Raw genomic sequence first — 24,155 nt, forward strand, 5'->3', positions numbered from 1 at the left:
TGAGATTTGAAAATAAAGATATAAATTCTGATTCTGTAAATTCTGATGACCTAAGTCCTAATTCTGTAAGTTCTGATGGGTTAAATTCTGATGTCATTGAAACTGTGGTAACTTCTCCAAGGAAAAATGCACTTGTTCAGGGGGAGCAAGCTAATGATCCTACCACATCTCAAGACTCTCAAGAAGCATCAGAATCTATCAATGGCTCTTCAAGTTCTGATTCATCTAGTTCTGATGAGCCAAATTCTGATAATTTTGGAATCTCCGATTCTTCAATTCCTGAAGGATCCAACTCAAATTCTTAAATTTCAGAGAGCATAACTTCAAGGGGAGCATCAGAAAATGCTGATGAAGACAACATGTATCACGGGGGAGGATCCAGTTATAGAGATCAACTTCCATCTGCAAGGAAGTGGACTAAATCACATACACCTGACTTAATAATTGGAGATCCTGAAGCAGGTGTCAGAACTAGAACAACAACATCAAATGAATGTCTCTATCATTCCTTTCTATCTCAGACTGAACCAAAAAAAATGGAAGAAGCTCTTCAAGATGCTTATTGGGTTCAAGCAATGCAGGAAGAGTTAAATGAATTTGAAAGAAATAAAGTCTGGACCCTAGTGCCAAGACCAAAGAACAGATCAATTGGTGGCACAAAATGGGTGTTCCGAAACAAAACTGATAGTGATGGCATAATTACTAGAAACAAAGCAATGATGGTTGCTAAAGGTTACTCTCAATAGGAGGGTATTGATTATGATGAAATATTTACTCCAGTTGCTAGATTGGAAGCCATAAGAATCTTTTTGGCTTATGTTGCTCACAAAAAGTTTAAAGTCTTTCAAATGGATGTGAAAAGTGCTTTTCTCAATGGGGAATTAGAGGAAGAGGTCTATGTTGAACAACCTCCAGTATTTGTAGATCCAAAATTTCCTAATCATGTCTACAGACTTGATAAAGCACTTTAAGGGCTTAAGCAAGCTCCAAGAGCATGGTATGAGAAATTAGCTTAATTCCTTCTGGAAAGTGGATTTAACAGAGGCACAATTGATAAAACACTGTTCTACCTCAACCATGAAAAGGACTTACTTTTGCTACAGATATATGTTGATAATATCATCTTTGGTTCTACAAATGTCAAACTCTGTGAAAAGTTTGCAAAGCTAATGCAGTCAAGATATCAAATGAGTATGATGGGAGAACTTAGCTATTTTCTGGGACTTCAAGTCAAGAAAAATGGAGAGGGTACTTTCATAAATCAATCCAAGTACAACAGAAATTTACTCAAGAAATTTGGAATGCAAGACTGTTCAACTGCATCCACTCCCATGGTCACTGCAACCAAGTTAGATAAAGATACTGGAGCATCAGTAGATATTACTAACTATAGAGGTATGATTGGCTCTTTACTCTATTTAACTGCAAGTAGACCTGATATCATGTATGCTACATGTCTTTGTGCAAGATTTCAGGTTGATCCAAGAGAACCTCATCTAATAGTTGTGAAAAGAATTTTCAAGTACCTCAAGGGTACAACTGATCTAGGATTGTGGTATCCTAGAGAATCAGATTTTATGCTAATAGGTTACTCAGATGCAGATTTTTCAGGATGTAATATAGACATGAAAAACACTGGTGGAAGCTTCCAATTTCTTGGAGGCAGATTGGTTTCTTGGTTTAGCAAAACACAGAAGTCAATTTCCATATCAACTGCAAAAGCAGAATATATTGCTGCAGGAAGCTGTTGTGCACAGATTCTTTGGATGAAGAATCAATTACTGGACTATGGGTTAGAATTTTCTAAAATACCCATTTACTGTGATAATTAAAGTGCTATTTCTATGACAGGAAATCCAGTTCAACACTCAATGACAAAGCACATCAGCATTAGGTACCATTTCATAAGGGAACATGTGATGGAAGGTACAGTGGAATTGTATTTTGTTCCAACAGATCAACAACTAGTAGATATCTTCACAAAACCATTATGTGAAGCTACTTTTACAAGACTGGTAAATGAACTTGGAATGATTTCAGGGTCTTTCTCAAAATCTGTTTAGTTTTTGTTCTCATGCATCAGACTTTATGATCAGTGTTTATAGATTGTCTTATCTCCATGTAATTTGTGCTTAAATTGTAATATATTAAATACTGATTGTTATCTAATGTGATACTATATACTCTGATAGTGGTTTGAATGTTCTGTAACTATTCAATCCAATGAGGATTATGTGTTAGATGATGACTTAGTAGTCTTTAACAAACTGTGTATCTCATGTTTGAATTAGTTATTTATGTGGAAATCCATAACACAAGAGAACTCTGATTTTGATCTTAGTCAAATTTACTTTGTGTATCTTATTACTAAGTCACAAACTAGATTATTGTTTCTTATCTGTCAAATTCTGATGTCAGTAAATCTTAAGGATGAACTACATGTTTGATAAGCCTCACTTATCTGAAGAAAACAAAAGAAAAGAAAAATTGAAGTCAAGTACTCCTTTGAGATCTAGAGTACATATGTGAAAGGGAAGACCCAAGTGCATTGCTGGTATTAAGTTATATGTATTAGAAAAGCAAATATTTTTTTCTTGGTGACTTTTCACATTCTCTGATTACTGGAGAAATTCTCTGATAATAACATAAATTCTAATAGTAGTTGTGACTCATTTACACTGAGAAGTCACTGTAAAAAGAATGTCAAAAGATGTATAAAATGAGCACAAACAGTAGAGGTGGACTCTTGCATAAATTTATTCTATAGTAGACTTCAAAATTAAAGACAGATTTTAAGAACCTTTCTTAGTTATGCCTTATTTCTAAGATATACTAAAGTTTATCAGACTTTAATCTTTATCTAATCATTTGCAAATGCACACACTCTCACTCCATATGAATGATGAAAATTACTGTGGTGATTAAGTTGTTTTTGACAAACAGTTAAGTATTATTTGCATAAATTCTGAGGACAAGTTCTAATGAAAGTTCTGATAATTAAACTCTGAAAAAACCAGTCAGTATTTGTGTGAAGAATCACATAAACAAACATTCACTTTTTGAGTACAGAAGCCATGTTCTGATGACCGTTAAATTCTGATAATAGTCAAGTTCTGATGCAAATCCTGAGGGAAACTATGATGCTTACGTGGCATTATTTAATTACTTGGCTTATTTTTAGTATTTACTGTAACAGTTATATTTTGTCGAAATATAATTAAGTGAGATAAAAATAGTGATAATCATTTGGTTTATGGGTTGCGTGTTTGTTTTGGTAACAACATGTGAGCAATAATTACTGCACGTTTACCGTGCCCACTCATTATTTTTTGACTGTTTCCATGCTGCCAGGTGTAAAAAGACTATTCTGCCTCACAAAATTGACAGTTGTCACGTGGAGTGTATAAATAAGAGAATTAAAAGATTTTACAATCTTTTACCTACTATTTTTACTTTCTAATCTCTCTTATTCTCTCTCTCTCATTCTCTAATATTCTCTGACGGACTTTCTTACATGCATTTTAACAAACACCTTGTGAACACACTTTTTCTCACTTATTTCTTTACAGAAATGGCACCCAAAGATCTAATCTATGATGGATCCAACTTTGTTCCTAATAACTACATGACTGTTCTTTCTAAGGACGAGGCTCTTTCAGAACTTCATTTCGTTCAAGACTTCCTTGCTCGAAGTGAAATAGGGTATGCACTGACCCAACCCCAGGTTCTCTCAGGCAAGCAGATTCTTGAGTTTTGGCGTTCTGGTGTTTATGATGATGGTGGAAAAGCTGGGTCCCTGAGTATTATCTTTACAACAGGGGAGGATGAGCATGTGGTGACCTTGTCAACTGTTCGACAAGCACTACATTTGCCAGAAGATTGCACTTTCAATTCATCAGTTGAGGAGCCAGCTCTTCAACAAATGATGGCAAATCTGGGCTATGAAAAATCTTTGACAAAGCTAGGAAAATTGAAGAGACCCCAAATCAGGAGGGAGTGGAGTTTTTTCTTTGACTGTATTACAAAAGCTTTTGCCAACAAGTGCTCAAACTTCGATGTTATACCAATAATGAGTCAGCAAATCGGGTATGCCCTTTTGAATCAAACTCATTTTGATTATGCAAGTGTTGTTTTAGGATTTATTGGTGATAGGATGAAAGAAGATAGCAATATAGTCTCTTTTGCTAGATTTTGTCAACTTATCTATAATTTATGTTGTCCTGATTCACCACAAAACTTTAGTGAGACAATTGAACCCTTTAAGCTACACAAAAGGGCTTTCACTGACTTATTATCTACTGATAATAAGAAGAATGTACTAAGACCCCTCCAAATTCCTCAGTCTGTTATACAATTCTTAGTAAATGCTGATCCTCACACATATAGTACCATATATCCTGATATAGCACCAGCACAATCTCAACCTCCATCAGCACCTACAACAAATACTCAAACAGCTCAATCCTCACAACCACAGCCTACCATCAGAACTTATTTCCAACCTGCACAATCCTCTCACCCACAACCATCTGCTACAATATCAAGACCCAAACCTACAAGGGCAAAATCTGTTCCTAAATCTCCACCAAGGAGAAGAAGGATGATTCTAAGGGATGAATCTGATGAAGAAGAGGAGCAAGTCCAGGTTTATGCATCAGAATCTGTGACAGTAGAAGCTGAAGGGTCTGAAATTCAGAAAAGGAAAAGATCTGCAAATTCTGATGCAGATCATGTTTCTCCACCATCCAGGAAATCTAAGAAAATGAGAGCAGGAAGGCATATGGAAAAACCTCTATCTGAGGATGTTACAGAAGCTGAGGAAGGGGATCAGGAATCTCTGATCTCAACAGGACCTATAGTAATTGAAGCTTTTCTACCTCCACCTCAAGCTAAAAATACTGTTTCAGATACAGTAATCACACCTCATGTCTCTCCTATCAAAGAAAATGTTCAAGTTGAAGATTCAGGATTAAGTCCTGAAATTGACCTTCATAGGCTGATCATTCCATCTGTCCTGTTTCTGGAAGCACCACAAGGACAAGTGACAACTCCACCTGTTTCTCCACTACATGTTGAAGTTCCAAATACTCCTATACTGGATGTGGAAACAGATGAAGTTTTACCAGAATCTCCAACAGCCACACACACACTTGTGTTGTCAGAAGATGAAGAGTTTCTTGCAAGTTTTGGAGAGTCAGCTCCAGTTAACACACCGACTCAAGTTCTTGGAAAGGAGGCATTGATTAAAAAGTTTGTTGAACAAGATGCTCCTGTTCCGTGGGAAGAAACTCATAGAGGAGTTGAGTGGACCAAGAAGTTGAATGAATCAGATTTTATTCCAAGCTCCAAAGTTCTATCAGAACATATTGCTAAAGCTGATGAGTTGATGACAAATTCTGACTTTAAAGCTCAACTTAAAGTCACAGCTCTCAGTACTAAAAGCCTTCAAGGTCAACACTCCATTACTCATGCTAAGGTTGATAAGCTACAGGAAAATACTGATAAGCTGGACCTGATGATCAAGCTGGACAAGAACAGATTTATAAGACCTATTCATTAGAAAGCAGAGGCTATTGAGAAGGTTCAAGAAAAGCAACAGGCTCAACTGACCAAGGTCCTGCAGAATCAAGCCTCTCAACAAGCTCAACTGAATGAAATTCAATCTTCAGTAGAACTTCTTCTATCTTTACTCCTACCAGATGATGCCAAAAAGGGGGAGAAGGTAATGAAGTCCAAATTCTCAACTAGTCAAGTACTGAAGAAGAAGGATGATAAGGAAGATGACCAGGGAAACCCAAGCAAGGGTCAAGGTCAAGGGCAAAGCAGCAAAGTTTCTTCAAAGAAACTAAATTCTGATGCTAGCAAATCTTTTACAAAGAAGAATTCAAGTTCTGAAGCTGTAGATGCTCAAGCTCTGATAGCAAGTTCTGATAATCAAAATTAGATATCAAGTTCTGATGTTCTGATTCAAGCTGAAAGTCAAGACTCTCAGAAGTTCTTGCAAACTCTGAAGCTCAAGGGAAGGGAGACTACAGTCTATTACAAAGATCCCAAGATTCAAACACTTGATGAAGAAATTGCTAGAAGACTATTTCTCAAACATAATCCTGGAATGGATTTAGAGACATTAAATGAGGAAGAAGCTAGATTTGCAGTTGAGAAGACAAATCTTAAGTCTAAAGCTTCTGATGCAAAAAAACCTCCAAGGCCTAAGGTAAAAGGCATTGTGATCAAGAAAAGGTCAAATTCTGAGGCTTCAAAGCCCAAGACAAGATCACAAGTTAAAATTGATCCCAAGGATAAAGGGAAAGGAAAGATTGATGAACCAACAAAGCCACAGGAGATGAAGATTCCTCAAATACTGATGAAACCAGTGTGCAAAATGGTTCAAGTTTTTGATGATACAGCTGCTGAAGATGAAACTGTTGAAACTCTGAAAAGAAGGAAGATAACTGGAGAATCTAAGACAGCCTCTGACAAAACTCAAGTTATTCAGAGTGAAGAACAACAAGCTACATAAGAAATAGCAAATTCTGATCAAGTCATTAAAACATCAACCTCTGACAGTGCTCAAGTTGATTTGAACAAATTGACAGTTATTGATAAGAAAAAACTCCTATGGAAGAATGTTAATCCATCAGATCCTAAGAAAAGCCAGCTACTATCTGATTTCATGACTGTTGGATTGAAAGCCAGAGAAGCAAGAGACAAAGCTGGATTAGGTTCTGAAGAACGCAAGATCAAGACATGAGTTGAAGTACTTATAAGAGATCCATTCTTATTGACTGAAAAACCTCTTGAAGAAGTTACACAGAAACACCTTGATAAGGTTATATCTGTTCAAGTGGTACTGGATGCTCATGATAAAAGTAATGTCAAAGAAAAGCCGATTATGTTTCTTGAAGATGGAAGAACATACAGGATGTCAGAATTAGATGTGTTGAACAAATCTCTGAAAGAACTTCAATTCTTTCATTATCTTTTGGAGATAAAGTCTGAGATTACTAGAAGATGGTCAAATTTCATCATGAAGACCATAAGGGATAAAGCAAGAATTTCTGGATCAAGAGTTACTGAATTCATTCCAAATATTATTGAAGATGATGGAAGTGAAATTCCAATGAAGAAGGATTCTGTTAAACTTGAGGTTATTCTGAAAGAGAAATGTCTGTGCTATAATGAAGACTCAACTCATTCAAGAGTAATCAGACTTGGTGATGGTTTAGAAAGAAATCATATCTCAGCACTTAGGACTGTAATCTACCAGATTGGAAGTCAGGGTGAAGAATTGAAGCAAGTCAAAGCTACACTAGCTCAAGTCCTGAGGAATGCAGAAGAGAAACTGATATCAAACTTTGTCAAGAATCACTTTGGATTCAGATTGACTCAGTAAGATTGGTAAAAGCTACAAGAACTATAAGTTGTAGTTAGTTGTTTAAATAAACTCTCATTGCATTTGTACTTAAATGTTTTTGACATCATCAAATCTATCACCTTGTATATTTTTCATAATTTACAAGTTGGGGGATATTGTTAGATATATTTGAGATGTCATGTCTAATCTGTTGTGTTTAGTTTCAGAACTTAATATCAGGACTTACTGGAAATTAGAACTTACTGAAGTCAGAACTTATATCAGAACTTAAGGTCGTCAAGATTTATATCAGGACTTAAGTGTGAATACTTCAGATAAGGAAAGCAGCTGATTTACAGGAAATGATCGTGACTAAAATAATAGAAGATATGCATGAAGAGTTAGAAGACTAGAAGAGTTGTAGAAGATAATATTTGATTGATATATTTTAGGAGACAGAATTATATTCCATATCAATTAGAAGATATCTTGTAACTGTGTACTATATAAACACAGCTTAGGGTTTACACCATAAGTGTTATCATTCACGAGAACATTATACATTATAACCTAGCAGCTCTTAGTGATATTGTTCATCACTGAGAGAGAACAATTGTTCTATTATAATAGAGTTTATTATATTGAATATACTTGATTACTGTTACTTGTGTTCGAAATTAATTTGATTGTATAAACACTATATTCAACCTCCTTCTATAGTGTTGTGTGACCTAACATATTGTGTGCACTATTTTATTCCAGCTAATATAATATTACTGCACTTCTAATCTGCTTTGTTAACCAAGTAACAAACATTCAAAAAGCCTTAAAAATATCCAAAACACATTCACCCCGTGTTATATTCATTACCTAACACAATCCAATTTTGAAGAAAGTGAGGATCACTGATGTTGAGGTATGGGTATTATTCAGAAAAGGAAACATTGTCTCATGAAAAACCATATGTTTATAGATGAAAGTATGTTTAGTATTTAAATCAAGTAGTTTGTTATCTTTATGACCATGAAGGTAACCAATAAACACACATCTAACAACTCTTGGTGAAAATTTATCATAATTATGAACGGATACATAACATAAGCATCCAAAAACCTTAATGGTGTCATAGGTGGGAGGAAATTTGTATAAAATATTGAAAGGTGTTTTATAGTCTAATACTGGAGTAGGTAATTTATTGATTAAGAATGTAGCTACTAAAATACAGTCACCCCAGTATTTGATAGGTAACCCTGCCTGAAATCTAAGAGCCCTAGAAATTGACAGAAGTTGTTTATGCCTTCTTCCTGACCATGCCATTCTGGGCAGGTGTATTGACACAAGAAGCTTGCTGGATAATTCCATTGTCAAGTAGAAATGATGGAATATCATGATTAAAGAACTCTATCACATGGTCACTTCTAAATTATTTAACAGTAGTGTGAAACTGGTTTTGTACATATGTACAGAAATGAGTCAAATTTTGATATACATGTTGCGTAGTAGGTAGGAGAAAACTCCAGAGGGCTCTAGAATGATCATCTACAAATGTAAGGAAAAACTTACAACCAAAAGTAGTTTCATGTGCATATGGACCCCACCAATCAACATGTATAAGATCAAACAAATTTGCTGCTTGAGAAGAACTCAAAGAAAAAGGCAGTTTTGTTTGTTTAGACAATGGACAAATTGGACAAAGTTTATTACATTCTACTAAAATGTCATCAAATGTAGTCGAGATTTTACAAAGCACAGGGGTAGATACATGCCCCATTCTCATTTGCCATAAAGCATTCAATTGTTGTTTAGACACTGAATTAAGACTAGAACAATGATTGGAAATTAAATAAGAGTCCTCAGAAGATGAAGGAGATAAGTCCGGATGGTATAGCCCTGATTTCACTTTACCAAGTACAAGAGTACCCTTCTGATCCTGGACCTGGAAAGTGCAGTGATCAAGGAAAAATGTCATTGTACCATGAGTATCTGATGTCCATTTTAGAACAGAAAGAAGATTTTAGTGAAAAGTAGGTACAAATAACACATTATCTAGTGTTAATTTATCATGAAAAGAGAAAGATCCAATATGCTTAACTATAACATGAGATCTATTTGGTAAGACTACATGAATATGTGTACTTAAAGGTACTATGTTATGTAATAGTTGAAGTGAGCAACACATGTGAGCATTCGCCCCTATATCCATTAACAATATATGTGAACTTGTAGATGTTTGCACAAGATTAGTATAAGCTACGGCCATACCTTCCATATGCTCCTCGGGGCTGGACATTTTCTTGCCAGTACCAACAAAGTTAGCCATCATTTGACTCAACTGATTGATTTGTTGTTGCAACTGATTGAACTGAGAGTTAGATTGATCAGGCTGAACATTTTGTGGAGCTACATAGAACTGGTGACATTTGCTAGATTAAATTTGGGCAGATTTCTGAACTGTCCTGCAACTGGAAAACTAGTCATGCCGGGCTTTTCTTTCTTCTTCCAATTTGGTGGATATCCAATTAACTTGTAACAATTCTCCTTAGTGTGACCATTGAAATTACAATAGGAACACTTAGACCAGATTTTGCTAGATTACCAGTTGCATTTTCAGACTGATAATTTACTCTATTAGTTAGAAATCTTTTATTCACTGAGTCTGCAGTTCCACCGGTCACAGTTGAATTAGCAAAAGGATTAATTATTGTAATAGTATTTTGATATCCTTATCGAGTTTTCTCATCTTGCTTTACAAAAGCATATGTCTAAGACACAGTTGGTAGAGGATTCATCAATAGAATTTGGCCTATCACATTTGTATTTCCATCATGAAGGCCCATTAAGAACTGCAATAGCTTTCTCTTCTGATCTTTCTCAATATGTACCTTGTGTGCTCCACAAGTGTAGCTAACATTTGGTTCTAAAACAACAAATTCAACCCACAGAGCCTCGAGCTTATGAAAATAAACCTCTACTGACTTATTTCCTTGATCCACACTGTGAATATCCTTTAAAAACTTGATAAATCATGTGGCCATTAGTTCCAGAAAATCTCTCTATCAACTCTAACCAGACTTCTCGAGCAGTTGTGACGTAGTTCAAACCATCACTAATCTCATTAACAACTGAGTTCAAAATCCAAGTAATCACTAAATCATTTACTCTCTCTCCCGCTGTGCCAACAGTGGAGAATCTTATGAAGGTTTCTCAAAAACTCCATTCATAATCACAAACTTGTTCCTACCGTTTAAAAGCTATTTTCATTGATTGACTCTATGGACCAAAATTATCTGGACCTACTAGTTTCTTAGCTATCAAAACGAGGCTTGGATGATCATTATTATGCAAGTACAAAGAATATGAATTATTGTCGATGAAATTAGTGTTATTCTGGGAATATACTCCATCATGAGTATCTTTCTCTATACCATTATCCTCAGGAATCAGATTATCTTTATTACCACCAATTCTGTTACCAATTTCTTAAACAATATTTGCAAAACGGTTACGCACCATGATTATACAGAAAACTAGGGTTTCGTCCTCTCAATCTTCAAAAATAGCTATTAAAATGATCTCAATCGATAATCAACAATACTCTAGTGGTATTGATGAATCAATGTAATCTAATTGTGTAAAAACATTGAAAATTGAAGAAAAACTCAACGAAATTGTTGGAATAATCTTAAATTTAGTTATTAATTATTTGTTTATTTAATTATTAGATATTTAGCAATGATTAATTATTAGAGAAAAATATTATTTTAGAATTGTTTAGTAGTGGGGTAGTGGAGTTATGGAGTAAATTATGGACATGTAATTTACCCATTAATTAGTAGTGGTTAGTTTTAGTAATAGTTAGTTTTAATATGTTTGTAAAGCCTATATAATGGCTAGTTTACCTTGAGTTTTAGAAGAAGAAAAGAAATAACAAAAAATATAGCAGTACAAGTTCTCTGCAAAATGTAGGTGTCTTTTTTCTCTAAGTTTTTTCCAACATGGCATCAGAGCTATATGTTCTAAGGCTTGTGAGACTCTTATAAAAATACATACATTTATATATATATATATATATTAAGTATTTATCTGAGATTTCAAATGACATTAAAATTTCTCCATATATATTTAGTGAAATATCAAGATGAAATGGTACGTGGAAAAAGGAAAGAGAAGCAAGAATAAAAATGAAGGAGGAACATGAGCGGGGGAAATAATGAGAAAGATATCATGGCTCAAGAGGCCATGAAAGAAATTTTATTTTAGAGTTGTGGAGAGAAAGTGCTCCAAAGTGTTTTTGATGAGATAGTGCATCAAAATTGATGGTGGTGAGAAGTGCATCACAGGCGAAGAGAAAGTGCTTCGTAAATTTAAGATTATGGGGGTGAATGTTGGAATAATCTTAAATTTAGTTATTAATTATTTGTTTATTTAATTATTAGATATTTAGCAATGATTAATTATTAGAGAAAAATATTATTTTAGAATTGTTTAGTAGTGGGGTAGTGGAGTTATGGAGTAAATTATGGACATGTAATTTACCCATTAATTAGTAGTGGTTAGTTTTAGTAATAGTTAGTTTTAATATGTTTGTAAAGCCTATATAATGGGCCTGTTTGGCGGCCAACTTATAAGCCACTTATGGCTTATAAGCCCTTAACAGCTTATCGACGAGTGTTTGTCGACCCAACTTATAAGCTGAATTTACAACTTATAAGCTGATAAGTTGAAAGTTGGCAGTGACGTACTTTTTTCCAACTTATTTTCATTTTTTCACTTTTTTCTAAAGTTTTGATTTTAAAATATAAATTTTTAAATATTTTCTAATTTAAGATTCATGAGCTAAGATAATTATATTTAATAATTATTTGTTTTAATTCATTTAAGTAAAAAAAATTCTGACTTATAAGTAAATTTATCCAAACACTTATAGAACTTATAAGTATTTATCAACTTATCACTTATTTCGCACTTAATCATTTTAAGTCATAAGTTACTTATTTTAAGATTTCCCAAACGGGCACAATGGCTAGTTTACCTTGAGTTTTAGAAGAAGAAAAGAAATAACAAAAAATATAGCAGTACAAGTTCTCTGCAAAATGTAGGTGTCTTTTTTCTCTAAGTTTTTTCCAACAGATATCGTAAATCTGGGGTTTCAAGATCGATCTCAATCAATCTCTTCTCTCAATCAATTGTAGATACAAAATGAACAGAAACTGTTTATCATATCGCACAGACGGAGATAAGAATTTGAAATTGATGACGAATAGTCAAGAGCTCTAATACTATAATAGATTACTATAAGTGTGTGTTGTGTGTATTTAACGAAATGTAGAAGAAGGAGAAATAAATGAACCAAAATATAATATCAAAAGCTTAAGATCTCAAATACAGAGGAATGAACTATTTATAAGCACTGCTACGGTCAACTAAACTAGTCAATGCTGTCTAACTCACTCCAACTGGAATGTAACAAACTTTTATTAAATTGTGCTGATATTGCTAACTCAATATTAGCTTTGTGTCGTGGCTTCATATTGAAAGTGGGCATTGTGTTAGAAACTTGTGTCGTATTCTTATTTTTGACAATAGTCTCATTAAAGGGAGAGAATTGGCCGAAATTTGAGTTGCGGTGTAATTTCGAAAAAATGAACGAAATAGGGTGATAGATCGGAGAATGGGCAACTAAAATTGAGGAATAAATCGGTGAAAGGAGTTCACCGGAACGTGATGGACCGGCGGCCGGGTGGTGGCGGTGGACCGCTGCGTTGGTGGGGGTAGTGGTGAACATGAAGAAGATGACGCAAGAAACGGAGATGTATGTTTGTGATTTTGACGAGTAATAAAAAAAAAAAATTGATTAGACAAACTCATTAAAGGTGAAAAGACTGTAGTACCCTTGTGTTTAATTACAACTCACTAACGGTGCTTTTATTTAATTAACAGAAGTTGACATAACCCATTTAATTGCTTAAAATTTTTATTTGAGCTCTTATAGTGCAATATTTGCAACATCGGTCAACAAAGTGCAAAAAATTTATTCGTTTAGCCACCAACATGCAATTTATTCTTTTTCCAATTATAACATGTTTATATATTTTTATAACTAAAATGCTTTATTTACAAAATATTACGGACAATTGTATTTTAAAAAATAGAATAATAATATCATACTTATTAATTACTAAAAAATTACCTTATTTTTTTCAGTTAAAACACATTAAATTTTCTATTTTTTTTCAAATCAAACCCCTTCATTTTCAAAAAAAATGATCAATTATAGTTAATAAAAATAAAATAATAATATTATAATTATAAATAACCAACTAATTAACTATTTCAAATAAAAATACATTATCAATTTAATTTAAATTAATAATATAATATTAAAACTTAAATTAAAAAAGTATACAATAGGTAAAATAGATCATACCAATCAATAATCATCTTGGTAAACATGCTTACATATATTATTTATACTAACTTATAGCATGTGCGATGCACGATTTTTTAAATTTACTCTTTTTAAATTTTAAAATTTATTTTAAATTTTATAATATACACATGTATTGTTACTTTAGATGATGTTGTTTTTGATAGTTTGTTGTAATATTGTGACTTTAAATGTTGTTGTATGTAGTAGTTTGTTATAATGTTGTGCAACAAATATGTAAATATTGAGAAATACACTAATTTATATTTATACTATTATATTAAAAACGAAATTAAAAAAAAATATTTTGTTAATAGTCGGTCCGGTCACCGTACTTATAGTAAAAATTTTAATATAAAACACTCTCATAAATAGATAAATATTCACACCATAATTATAATTTGGTTTAAACTAAATAATATATAAATTTCACGCGGGTTGGGCTAAACAAAATTATACTATTGATCCAATCTTAATTAAAAAATAAAAATAAACAACATATAGTTGGTTGGATTTGTAGGCTCGGGCTAAAATAAAATAATAAAGTCCTACCTCAAATAAAATAAAAATTTGAATTTGTTTTGGTCGATATAATGTCATCGGGCTAAAATAAGATAATACAATTATTAACAATTCAGTCTAAAATAAAATAATATTCATACCAGACTAAAATAAAATTAAACAAAAAACTAAGTATAATTAGTTGAATTTGATGATATGGTGGCCTGAACCTAAAACAAAGATTTAATTTCTCATGCAAAAAAAATGATAAATACAAGACTAAGAAAAATATGTTATTGAATCGGGTTAGAAACAAAATCAAAATTTGAAAGGTAATTCGTTGATCGATATAAGGTCATTATGCTAAAATAAAATAAAATATATCATTTATTCGATTTAAGACAAAATAATATTCACTGAATTAAAATAAAATTCAAAATAAACTAGATGTAATTAGCTAAATTTGGTAGATATAAAGGGCATGTGGCTAAAAAAATAATGTATATTATTGATCTACGCTACAACCAAAATTAAATTCAAACTAAAGATAATTATTATATTATTGATTCGGGCTAAAATAAAATTAATATATATCTAATTATATTATTATATTATGTGTATATTTTTAATTATCATCAAATCATATTATTAAAATTTCAAATAAATATCTTTTATAGCTTAAATTTTCACTTCAAATTAAATGCAAAAAAATTATATAATATTAAAAACAATTTGTGTATCGCACGGGTTTCAGGCAAGTGCTGTACTATTATAAACGAAACATAGTTTCGTTTGGTTGGTTGGTTAACACCTTCAAAAAAAAGTTAACACTTTCATGAAACATATTAATTAAAATGCATATAATTCAATCAAACAGTTATTAACACCTTACATAAATAGATACGTATTTTGAGGAAACAGAACTCTTAGCTGATAGTATTTCATCCGCGTACAAGTTCTAGACATGAAGTTTCTCTACAACGTGCATCGCACGGATTATAGGTTAGTATATATTATATATACGTATAAGGAGATTTACACACAAATATGAGCATACAAAAAGATATAAACCCAAATATGAGCAGAAAATAAGAAGTATATATGCCCGACTAAATGTTGAAATCCCGAATTCAAACCCTAAACCCTAATTAGTGGAACCCTAAACTATGTGAGTGAAGCCACGAACAAAATTCAATCTATACAACATTATACGATTAAACTTTCCAATTTTCTGAACACGATCTGTGAGTGAAAATGGTGAAGAGTGGGTGTTGAAAAGTGAGTGAGAGATTTTAGAGCGTTGAAGATTAGAGTAAAAATAAAAGTGAAAGAGATGACAATTTTAGTACTTTTAGTTTAAGTGATTTTTAGTCAGTTAATTGATCGGGTTGGATTTTTTGGCTTTGGTCCCCCAATATTTTGGTCAAATTTGACCCAACAAACACAAATTATAAAAATGCCCCCCAAATTTTCAGTTCTGGTATCACTTTTTAAATTATCAATTGCAACAGAGTATTTCTTGTTACAATATAAATTTAATCATGCCTATGATAACATCGAATGGTATGTACTACAAGGCTAAAGAAAGTGTTACCTCGTATCAACTTTTTAGGAACTCAAGGTAACATTTCAGCTTGTAATATTTCAAATATGGTGTACTGTTGCTCTCTTTGTTCTCTAAGAACTACGTAGGATTTGATCCTGTATAAATACATATAAGTAGGCGGTTGAAGCGAGAGCTCTTTATGCCACCACTCAATTCATCAGCATCACCATACCCCGTACACCTTTTACAACCAAGAACCGATTTAAGCCATGAATCTTATATTTTTGTTAATCAAATTACTCAGTTAACATCGAGTAAACTCCTAATTATTTTTTTAACAAAAAATCCTGAATTTTCTTATTTTGATTTTTTTACGGTTTGCAATTTTGATATCACATACGAGTAAGGAATAACTGATGTTAGAATTCTTAAAATTCATTAAATTATTATTTTTCTAGAATTCGTTAGATTATTATTTTGCTCAGTTCATACAATTCCTCATCAATATTGTTTATATATATAGGTCTCTATCCTTGTTCGCTCATTCGTTTGCAGAAATTTCGTATAAACAAAATTAAGTTAGGGACTTTGGATTTTGGCAATTGCAATCGTATATACAGAGACAAGAAATCGACAAGGTTTGGGATAAAATAATAGACATAAAAGGAGTTGAAGGTTAGCTCCATTTTTAAACCCAGTGCAAAAGAATTCAATTATTTTTATTTTTTCAATTCAATAGTAATTTTTTTATAAAATATTAGAATGCATTGTAATACGTACGAGTTTTCTTTGAAATGTCCACCAATAACAACATTTTTCCAACCCCCTTGAAGGTTGATTACAAGCCGTTTACAAGGAGCACCTAAAAGGCTTTCATGAGTTTAATTTCCTATTAAAGGGTTTCCGGGCCTAACTAATCAACTAAAATTCTTATATTCTCAATTTCAAGTGTGCTCGTGGTCAACAGTTATAAAAAATTAAATTCGTTTTAAATCTTTTTGGTTTTATTTTAGTTTCCAATATTATACATGAGAATAGAAGAACAGTAGATTTGTACAAATAAAATGCACCCACCAGGCAAACGGCGAGCCCATAATTTCAAGGAAAACAAACAAATGAAAGGCTAATAATACATTATTCGATCATAAAAACAGGTAGCTCAATATGCATGTTCAGCTGCGCGCCCAAGATCGTGTTGGATTAATCTAAACTTTGTTAATAATTTATGGTGTCTGAGATGTGGAGTCCAGTGATATAGTGTGAGGTGTCGGTAATATTTTGATAGTTTATGGACGTAGTTTGAATAAGTCAGGCCTGAGAAGTAGTAGTGAAACATTTTCAGGACTCTCTGTTGCTTTCTGTTTCCTAGTTTATAGGCCTAGTTGGTTTCCTAGTTTTCTTGTACTTAAGTTGTTTCCTGTATGCAAAGTAATAGATCACTACTTTACATTCTTGTTTTCTCTCATTTTTACATCATACACATATACTATATATAATATTGCAGAGTGATTAGAGGTGTACGCCTGAGTGTGTTTCATCAATCTGGTATCAGAGCACACATACATACATAGTATATGCCAAAGTGGATGCCCAAGAAGGATATAATGGAAGCGAGTAAGACAGAGATGAGCAAGACAAAGGAGGTAGTGGGTCTCAGTTATCCGATGCTGACGCGAGGTAACTATACGGCAAGGGCAATTAAAATGAGAGTTTTCATGCATGCCCATGGAGTATGGGAGGCTATTGAGCCTAAGGATCCAAAGGCTTCGGTGGAGGAGAGAAAGGACAAGATTGCTCTTGCTGCTGTGTACCAGGGAATACCTGAAGACTTACTCTTGTCTATTGCAGAAAAGACCACGGCGAGAGAGGCATGGGAAGCCATAAAAACTATGTGTATGGGCGCCGACCGCGTGAAGAAGGCAAAGGTTCAAACCTTAAAAGCTGAATTTGAATCCCTAAAGATGAAAGATGCAGAACAGCTTGATGAGTTTTGTATCAAACTGAACGGATTGGTAGCCAATATACGGGCACTAGGGGAGACTATTGACGAAGGATATGTGGTAAAGAAACTTCTCAGGGCAGTGCCAACGAAATTTCTGCAAATAGCCTCCACAATCGAGCAATTTGGGGACCTGGATACGATGTCAGTCGAAGAAGCGGTTGGGTCCTTGAAGGCCCATGAAGAACGCTTAAAGGGTCAAGGTGAACCTAGTGGAGGACAACAACTATTACTTACTGAGGAAGGATGGTTGAAAAAGGAAAAGGAAGAAGGACAACTGTTGTTTACCAGAGAAGAATGGCTCAGGAGATCGAGCTTGAAAAACAAAGGAAATGGCAGCGATTTTAAGACCAAAGAAGTAAATCGAGATACAAGGGATAAGAGTAGAATCCGGTGCTTCAACTGCTTGGCATATGGCCATTATGCGGCTGAGTGTCGTAAACCAAAAAGGGAAAAAGAACAACGTCTGGAGGCTAATTTGGCACAGGCTCTAGATGACGAACCAGCGTTATTGATGGTGGAATGTCGAGGTGACAAGGTGCTGCTAAATGAGAGCAGGGTTAAGCCAAAGTTGAGGACAGAAGTCGAGGATAAGCAAGAAGGATCTGATGTATGGTACTTGGACAACGGAGCGAGTAATCATATGACCGGGGAGAAATCAAAATTCAGAGAATTGGACGAAAAGGTGACTGGTCAGGTACACTTTGGTGATGGATCGACAGTCGACATACGAGGTAAAGGTTCAGTATTTTTTAAATGCAAAGATGGTGAGGAGAGAATGTTTAAAGATGTTTACTTTATACCCAGTTTGTGTAATAACATACTGAGCTTAGGACAATTATCTGAAGAGGGCAATCGAGTTGTAATACACGGTGATTTTTTGTGGGTCTATGATAAGATTGAACGACTACTAATGAAGGTTAAAAGATCAGGAAACAGACTGTATAGGGTTGTGGCAAAAACTGTTGATTCAAGTTGTTTGTTGTCAAAGGAGGAGGAAGAAGCGTGGCTCTGGCACTCACGCCTTGGCCACGTTAATTTCCAAGCTTTGAATCTAATGACAAGGAACAAGATGGTTGACGGTGTACCAAAGATTATACAGCCCAAGAAAGTGTGTACGGGGTGTCTAATGGCGAAGCAGAATAGGAAAAGTTTCCCTGCACAGTCAAGTTTTTGAGCAAAAAAGGTTTTAGAACTGGTGCATGGAGACATTTGTGGTCCAACCATGCCTGAAACACTGAGGGGAAGTAAGTATTTTTTCCTCTTTGTGGACGACTTCAGTAGAGCCATGTGGGTGTTTATGTTAAAGTCTAAGGATGAAGCGTTTGAGGCTTTTAAAAGGTTTAGGTCTCAGGTCGAGAAGGGATCAGAAGCAAAGCTGAAAGCCTTTCGCACAGATAGAGGGGGAGAGTTTTGTTCGCGACAGTTTGATGAGTATTGTGAGCAGACATGTATATACCGTCAATACACAACTCCATATACACCGCAGCAGAACGGTATTGTGGAGAGAAGAAATCGTACGATTGTGGCTATGACCAGGAGTTTCCTTAAGACAATGAATCTACCATCGTACTTATGGGCAGAATCGGTGAGACACTCTGTGTATGTGCTAAACCGGTTGCCCACGCGTGCTTTGACAGGAAAAACGCCTTATGAGGCATGGACAGGAACAAAGCCAAACTTGGAATATGTTAAGGTTTTCGGGTGTGTGTCACATATGAAGATTCTGAGTGTCAAGACTACTAAATTGGATGATCGTAGTAGGGTGGTGATAAATCTCGGGAAGGAGCCAGGAACGAAAGGGTATAGGCTGTATGACCCTATGACTAAGAGGATATGTGTAAGTCGTGACGTTGTTTTTGAAGAAAAGAAGGCATGGGATTGGGCTGAACACAACGTATAGAGGGATGAGCAAGGCACCCAGTTCACTGTGATTGGTTTTGAACAGGACTATGCAGCTGGTGCAAGTGATAACGTCAGTAGTCAAGAGTTATCACAGGGTAGCACTGGCACTGAAGGAGATCCAGAACTGGAAACAGAACAGAGTTTACCAGTCCAGTTCAGAGCTCACAGATGGAGACGCACTCACTTGAATCAATACAAAGTTCAACCGGTTGGAGTACTATTGGCTCTAGCGAGGAAAGTGAACCACGAAAGTTTAGACGGTTAAGTGAAGTGTATGAAGATGCTGAAGAAGTAGAGACCCCTGATGAGTTGATGCTTATGGGGGTGGACGAACCAATAAATTACGCTCAGGCATCACAGAAGCAAGAGTGGAAAACGGCGATGAAGCAAGAAATAAACGCAATTGAGAAAAATGAGACATGGCATTTGACAGAGTTACCACCGGGCAAGAAGGCAATAGGTCTGAAATGGGTATTTAAGTTAAAGAAAGACACCAAAGGAGAGATTGTCAAGTACAAGGCTCGAATTGTCGCTAAAGGGTATGTCCAACAACAAGGAGTAGATTTTGAAGAATTATCTGCTCCTGTGACACGTTTGGAGACAATCAGATTGCTTTTGGCATTATCGGCAAAAAATGGCTAGAGTGTGCACCACTTGGATGTTAAATCAGCGTTTTTGAATGGAGATTTGAGGGAAGAAGTGTATGTCTTTCAACCCGAGGGGTTCGAGAAACAGGGACAAGAACGCATGGTATACAAGCTATCGAAAGCTCTGTATGGCCTCCGCCAGGCCCCAAGGGCTTGGTACTCGAAGTTGAGCAAATGCTTGGAAGGTATGGGTTTAATGCGTTGTCCTTTTGAACATGCGGTATATACGAAAAGAGAAGCAGGTGAAGTTCTAGTAGTAGCACTGTACGTTGATGATCTTCTAGTAACTGGAATAAGTGAAGCGGCCATACAGAATTTCAAGATGCAGATGGCAAAACACTTTGAAATGAGCGATTTGGGTAAGCTTTCGTACTATGTGGGTTTAGAAGTAAATCAGCAGACAGATTATGTGGAATTGAAGCAGGAAGCTTATGCTAAAAAGGTTCTCGAAAGGGCTGGGATGAAAGATTGTAATTCGACAAGGTATCCAATGGAGCCCAAGATTGTACTCACCAAGGACGAAGAAGGAACTGCTGTGAATGCTACTGAGTTCAAGAGCATTGTGGGGGGTCTGCGTTACCTTGTTCATACACGACCTGATATATCATATGCCGTGGGAGTCATAAGTCGGTACATGGAAAGACCCACATTGACTCATCTGAACGCAGCAAAGCGAATAATGAGGTACATTAAAGGTACTTTGAACTACGGTTTAATCTACTCGAAGGATAGTGCAAATAATGCGATAACAGGTTTCTCCGACAGTGATTTGGGCGGTAATATAGAAGACAGGAAGAGCACTAGTGGGGTGGTTTTTTACTTGAATGAGAGTGTGATAACATGGGTTTCCCAAAAACAAAAGTGCGTTGCATTGTCTTCATGTGAGGCGGAATTCATGGCTGCTACGGCTGCAGCGTGTCAAGGGATTTGGCTAAGAAACTTGCTGAAGGAAGTGACAGGAAATCACATTGGCCCTGTGGTATTATACATTGATAATAAGTCCGCCATAGACTTGGCAAAGAACCCTGTTTTTCACGGAAGGTCAAAACATATTGATATCCGTTTTCATTTTATAAGGGAGTGTGTGGAACGAGGTGAGATTGTTGTGAAGCACGTACGAACAGAGGAACAACGTGCTGATGTGCTGACTAAGGCATTGTCAATTGTCAAATTTGAACGTATGAGACAGCTTCTTGGGGTGAAGAGTCTTAATAAAGAAGTTTAGATTAAGGGGGTACTTGTTGGATTAATCTAAACTTTGTTAATAATTTATGCTGTCTGAGATGTGGAGTCCAGTGATGTAGTGTGAGGTGTCGGCAATATTTTGATAGTTTATGGACGTAGTTTGAATAAGTCAGGCCTGAGAAGTAGTAGTGGAACATTTTCAGGACTCTCTGTTGCTTTCTGTTTCCTAGTTTATAGGTCTAGTTGGTTTCCTAGTTTTCTTGTACTTAAGTTGTTTCCTGTATGCAAAGTAATAGATCACTACTTTACATTCTTGTTTTCTCTCGTTTTTACATCATACACATATACTATATATAATATTGCAGAGTGATTAGAGGTGTACGCCTGGGTGTGTTTCATCAGATCGCCTGCATCAAAGTCGAGATGCAGGGTCCTTGATAGGTACTATAAGAGAATTCTTCACACTTTCGTCAGTTTCAAGAACACTTAGCGCCTGCAACACTTCCGGAAATAGAAGTTTTCGATTTTCTGCATACACATGCCCTTTCCACTTCCTCATGACCAGCTGTTCTCCCAGATCTATAGCCGCGGCCACCGTCTCCTCCACAGTATCATAGGCCGCGTCAATAATCCCCTTCTCCACCGCCATCGTGGCTGGAATCTTCTGGGCACTCATAATGAGATCACGCCAAACAGCTGGACTTGAAATTTTGGCCCTAATGGTGGCTCTTACATAAGGGAAAGTAGGCAATCTCCCGACATCGTTAAAATTAATGTACAAATACCCACAGTCCTTTCTCATGAAAATATAGTCATGGCAAAGGGCGAGATTGACACCAGCACAAGTGGCATGCCCGTTGACAGCAGCTATGGTTGGCATAGGGAGAGACATGAAATCGGTGAGGAGGCCTCTTATTTTGGACATCATGAACAAGAATTTTTGTTTGTTTGATTGAACCCATGGTATGTCCCCCCCGTTGGAGAAAAACATGCCTTCTCCAGTTGTTATTAGGGCAGTGCAAGTGGAAGGTGTGGCGGTGCTTTCACCTCGAACTCGGTGGAGAGCGGCGGAGATAGAATCAATGCGAGATGGGTTGAGAAGGTGTTCATCATTGCCGGTAAGTGTGAGAATGTAAACACTTCCGCGTTTTTCTAAGGTACACATTCTCGCTGCTATTCTAGTTTCTAGTTATTTATCACACTGTTTGTTTATGAAACTGATTTAAGGTTTAAGTTGAAGGTGCTTGTATTTATATACACTGTAGAGGGCAATTACACTTCAAACGTGGGCTGCAATTTTCAAACGCCAACACCTAAGTACTGAGATTATTTCAAACATGTGGCACAATGGACTCGGTCCTCCAAAGTGTGCATGTCTGTCTTATGGGTAGTGGGTGGTACTAGCTTGAAACAAATTATATTTATTATTTTTTAATTTTTTAAACCTAATCAATATTATAATTTTATTTTAATTCGGATGAATAATTTACATTATTTATGATACCTAATTACGGTTGATTATAAAATATTTTTTTATTTTATTCAAACAGTTATAATTTATTTGTTCAAAGATTTAACGGTTCTCGGTACTTATTGCATTTGGGATGAAGGATATTATTATTAAAAATTTGGATAATATCGTACTTATGCTAATCATATATAAAAATATAATTTAGTAATGTTATTTTTATAGGTGTCAATTAGTTTTAATAACTTTTTTTTGAAACATTTCAAAATATTTTGTATTTAAAACAATAATTGCGGTATTATAAAATAAATGAACAACAAATAACTTATATTATATGGGATGTTATGCTAATCGTAAGTTCAAACTAATATGTGGCTAATTTTTTGGATGAACATGATCCAATTTTTTTAATAAATATGATTTATAATCCTACAAATGAGTATAAATCTTCGGGATCAAAGTCAAACTCAGGCAGAGGATAAACTACACGAAACATGGGTCGAACCCATGATTATTTCAAATTTTTGTCTCCCCTATAATACTAACTAGTCGATAAAGTTGCGCTGCGCAGTAGTCCAAATAAATATTTTAAAATTTTTCATCAAAATCATTTAAGAAATTAAGAACATGGACTATAATAAAATAAATAAATTATTCATAATTATTGTCTATTTTGTGTCACGCTTTCTTAGGCCGACACCCGTTATAATGTACATAATAAAATTCTAGTTCGTTCCCATAGAGACTCAGACTAATTATGTTCAATTAACACTTACTCACCAATGTATGATTATTTCTCAATGTCAAGACAATAACACTTAAATTTGATTAACTAATTATTAACTACAATTAACTACGAGAATTAAACACTTAATTGACACTTGAATTAACAATATTAAACACACATGAGATCATAACTTCATTACTACTTCATTCAATAGTTATCGTTATTACCCTTAGCATATAACGGTGATGATATTAATCGAACAACATGAAACTAATAAAAACCAACTTTCGTTGTACTAATACCATTCTACCAAACATCCACAATCAAGATAGAAGTTGAATAGGCATCAACTATGTTGAGACCCTATATGTCTACAGAATTTGACAACATAATGTG

The 24,155-nt window shown here is 34.9% G+C and overlaps 1 protein-coding gene across 1 annotated transcript; it reads right to left on the reverse strand.

Moving 5' to 3' along the window:
- Nucleotides 1-21,976: 21,976 nt before the first annotated feature.
- Nucleotides 21,977-22,729, reverse strand: LOC141691926 (enoyl-CoA delta isomerase 1, peroxisomal-like). The gene has a single exon (XM_074496676.1). The coding sequence runs from the start codon at nucleotides 22,727-22,729 to the stop codon at nucleotides 21,977-21,979; it is 753 nt and encodes a 250-aa protein (XP_074352777.1).
- Nucleotides 22,730-24,155: the final 1,426 nt, after the last annotated feature.

Source organism: Apium graveolens, chromosome 10 (genome assembly GCF_009905375.1).
Source record: "Apium graveolens cultivar Ventura chromosome 10, ASM990537v1, whole genome shotgun sequence".
NCBI classification, from domain to species: Eukaryota; Viridiplantae; Streptophyta; class Magnoliopsida; order Apiales; family Apiaceae; genus Apium; species Apium graveolens.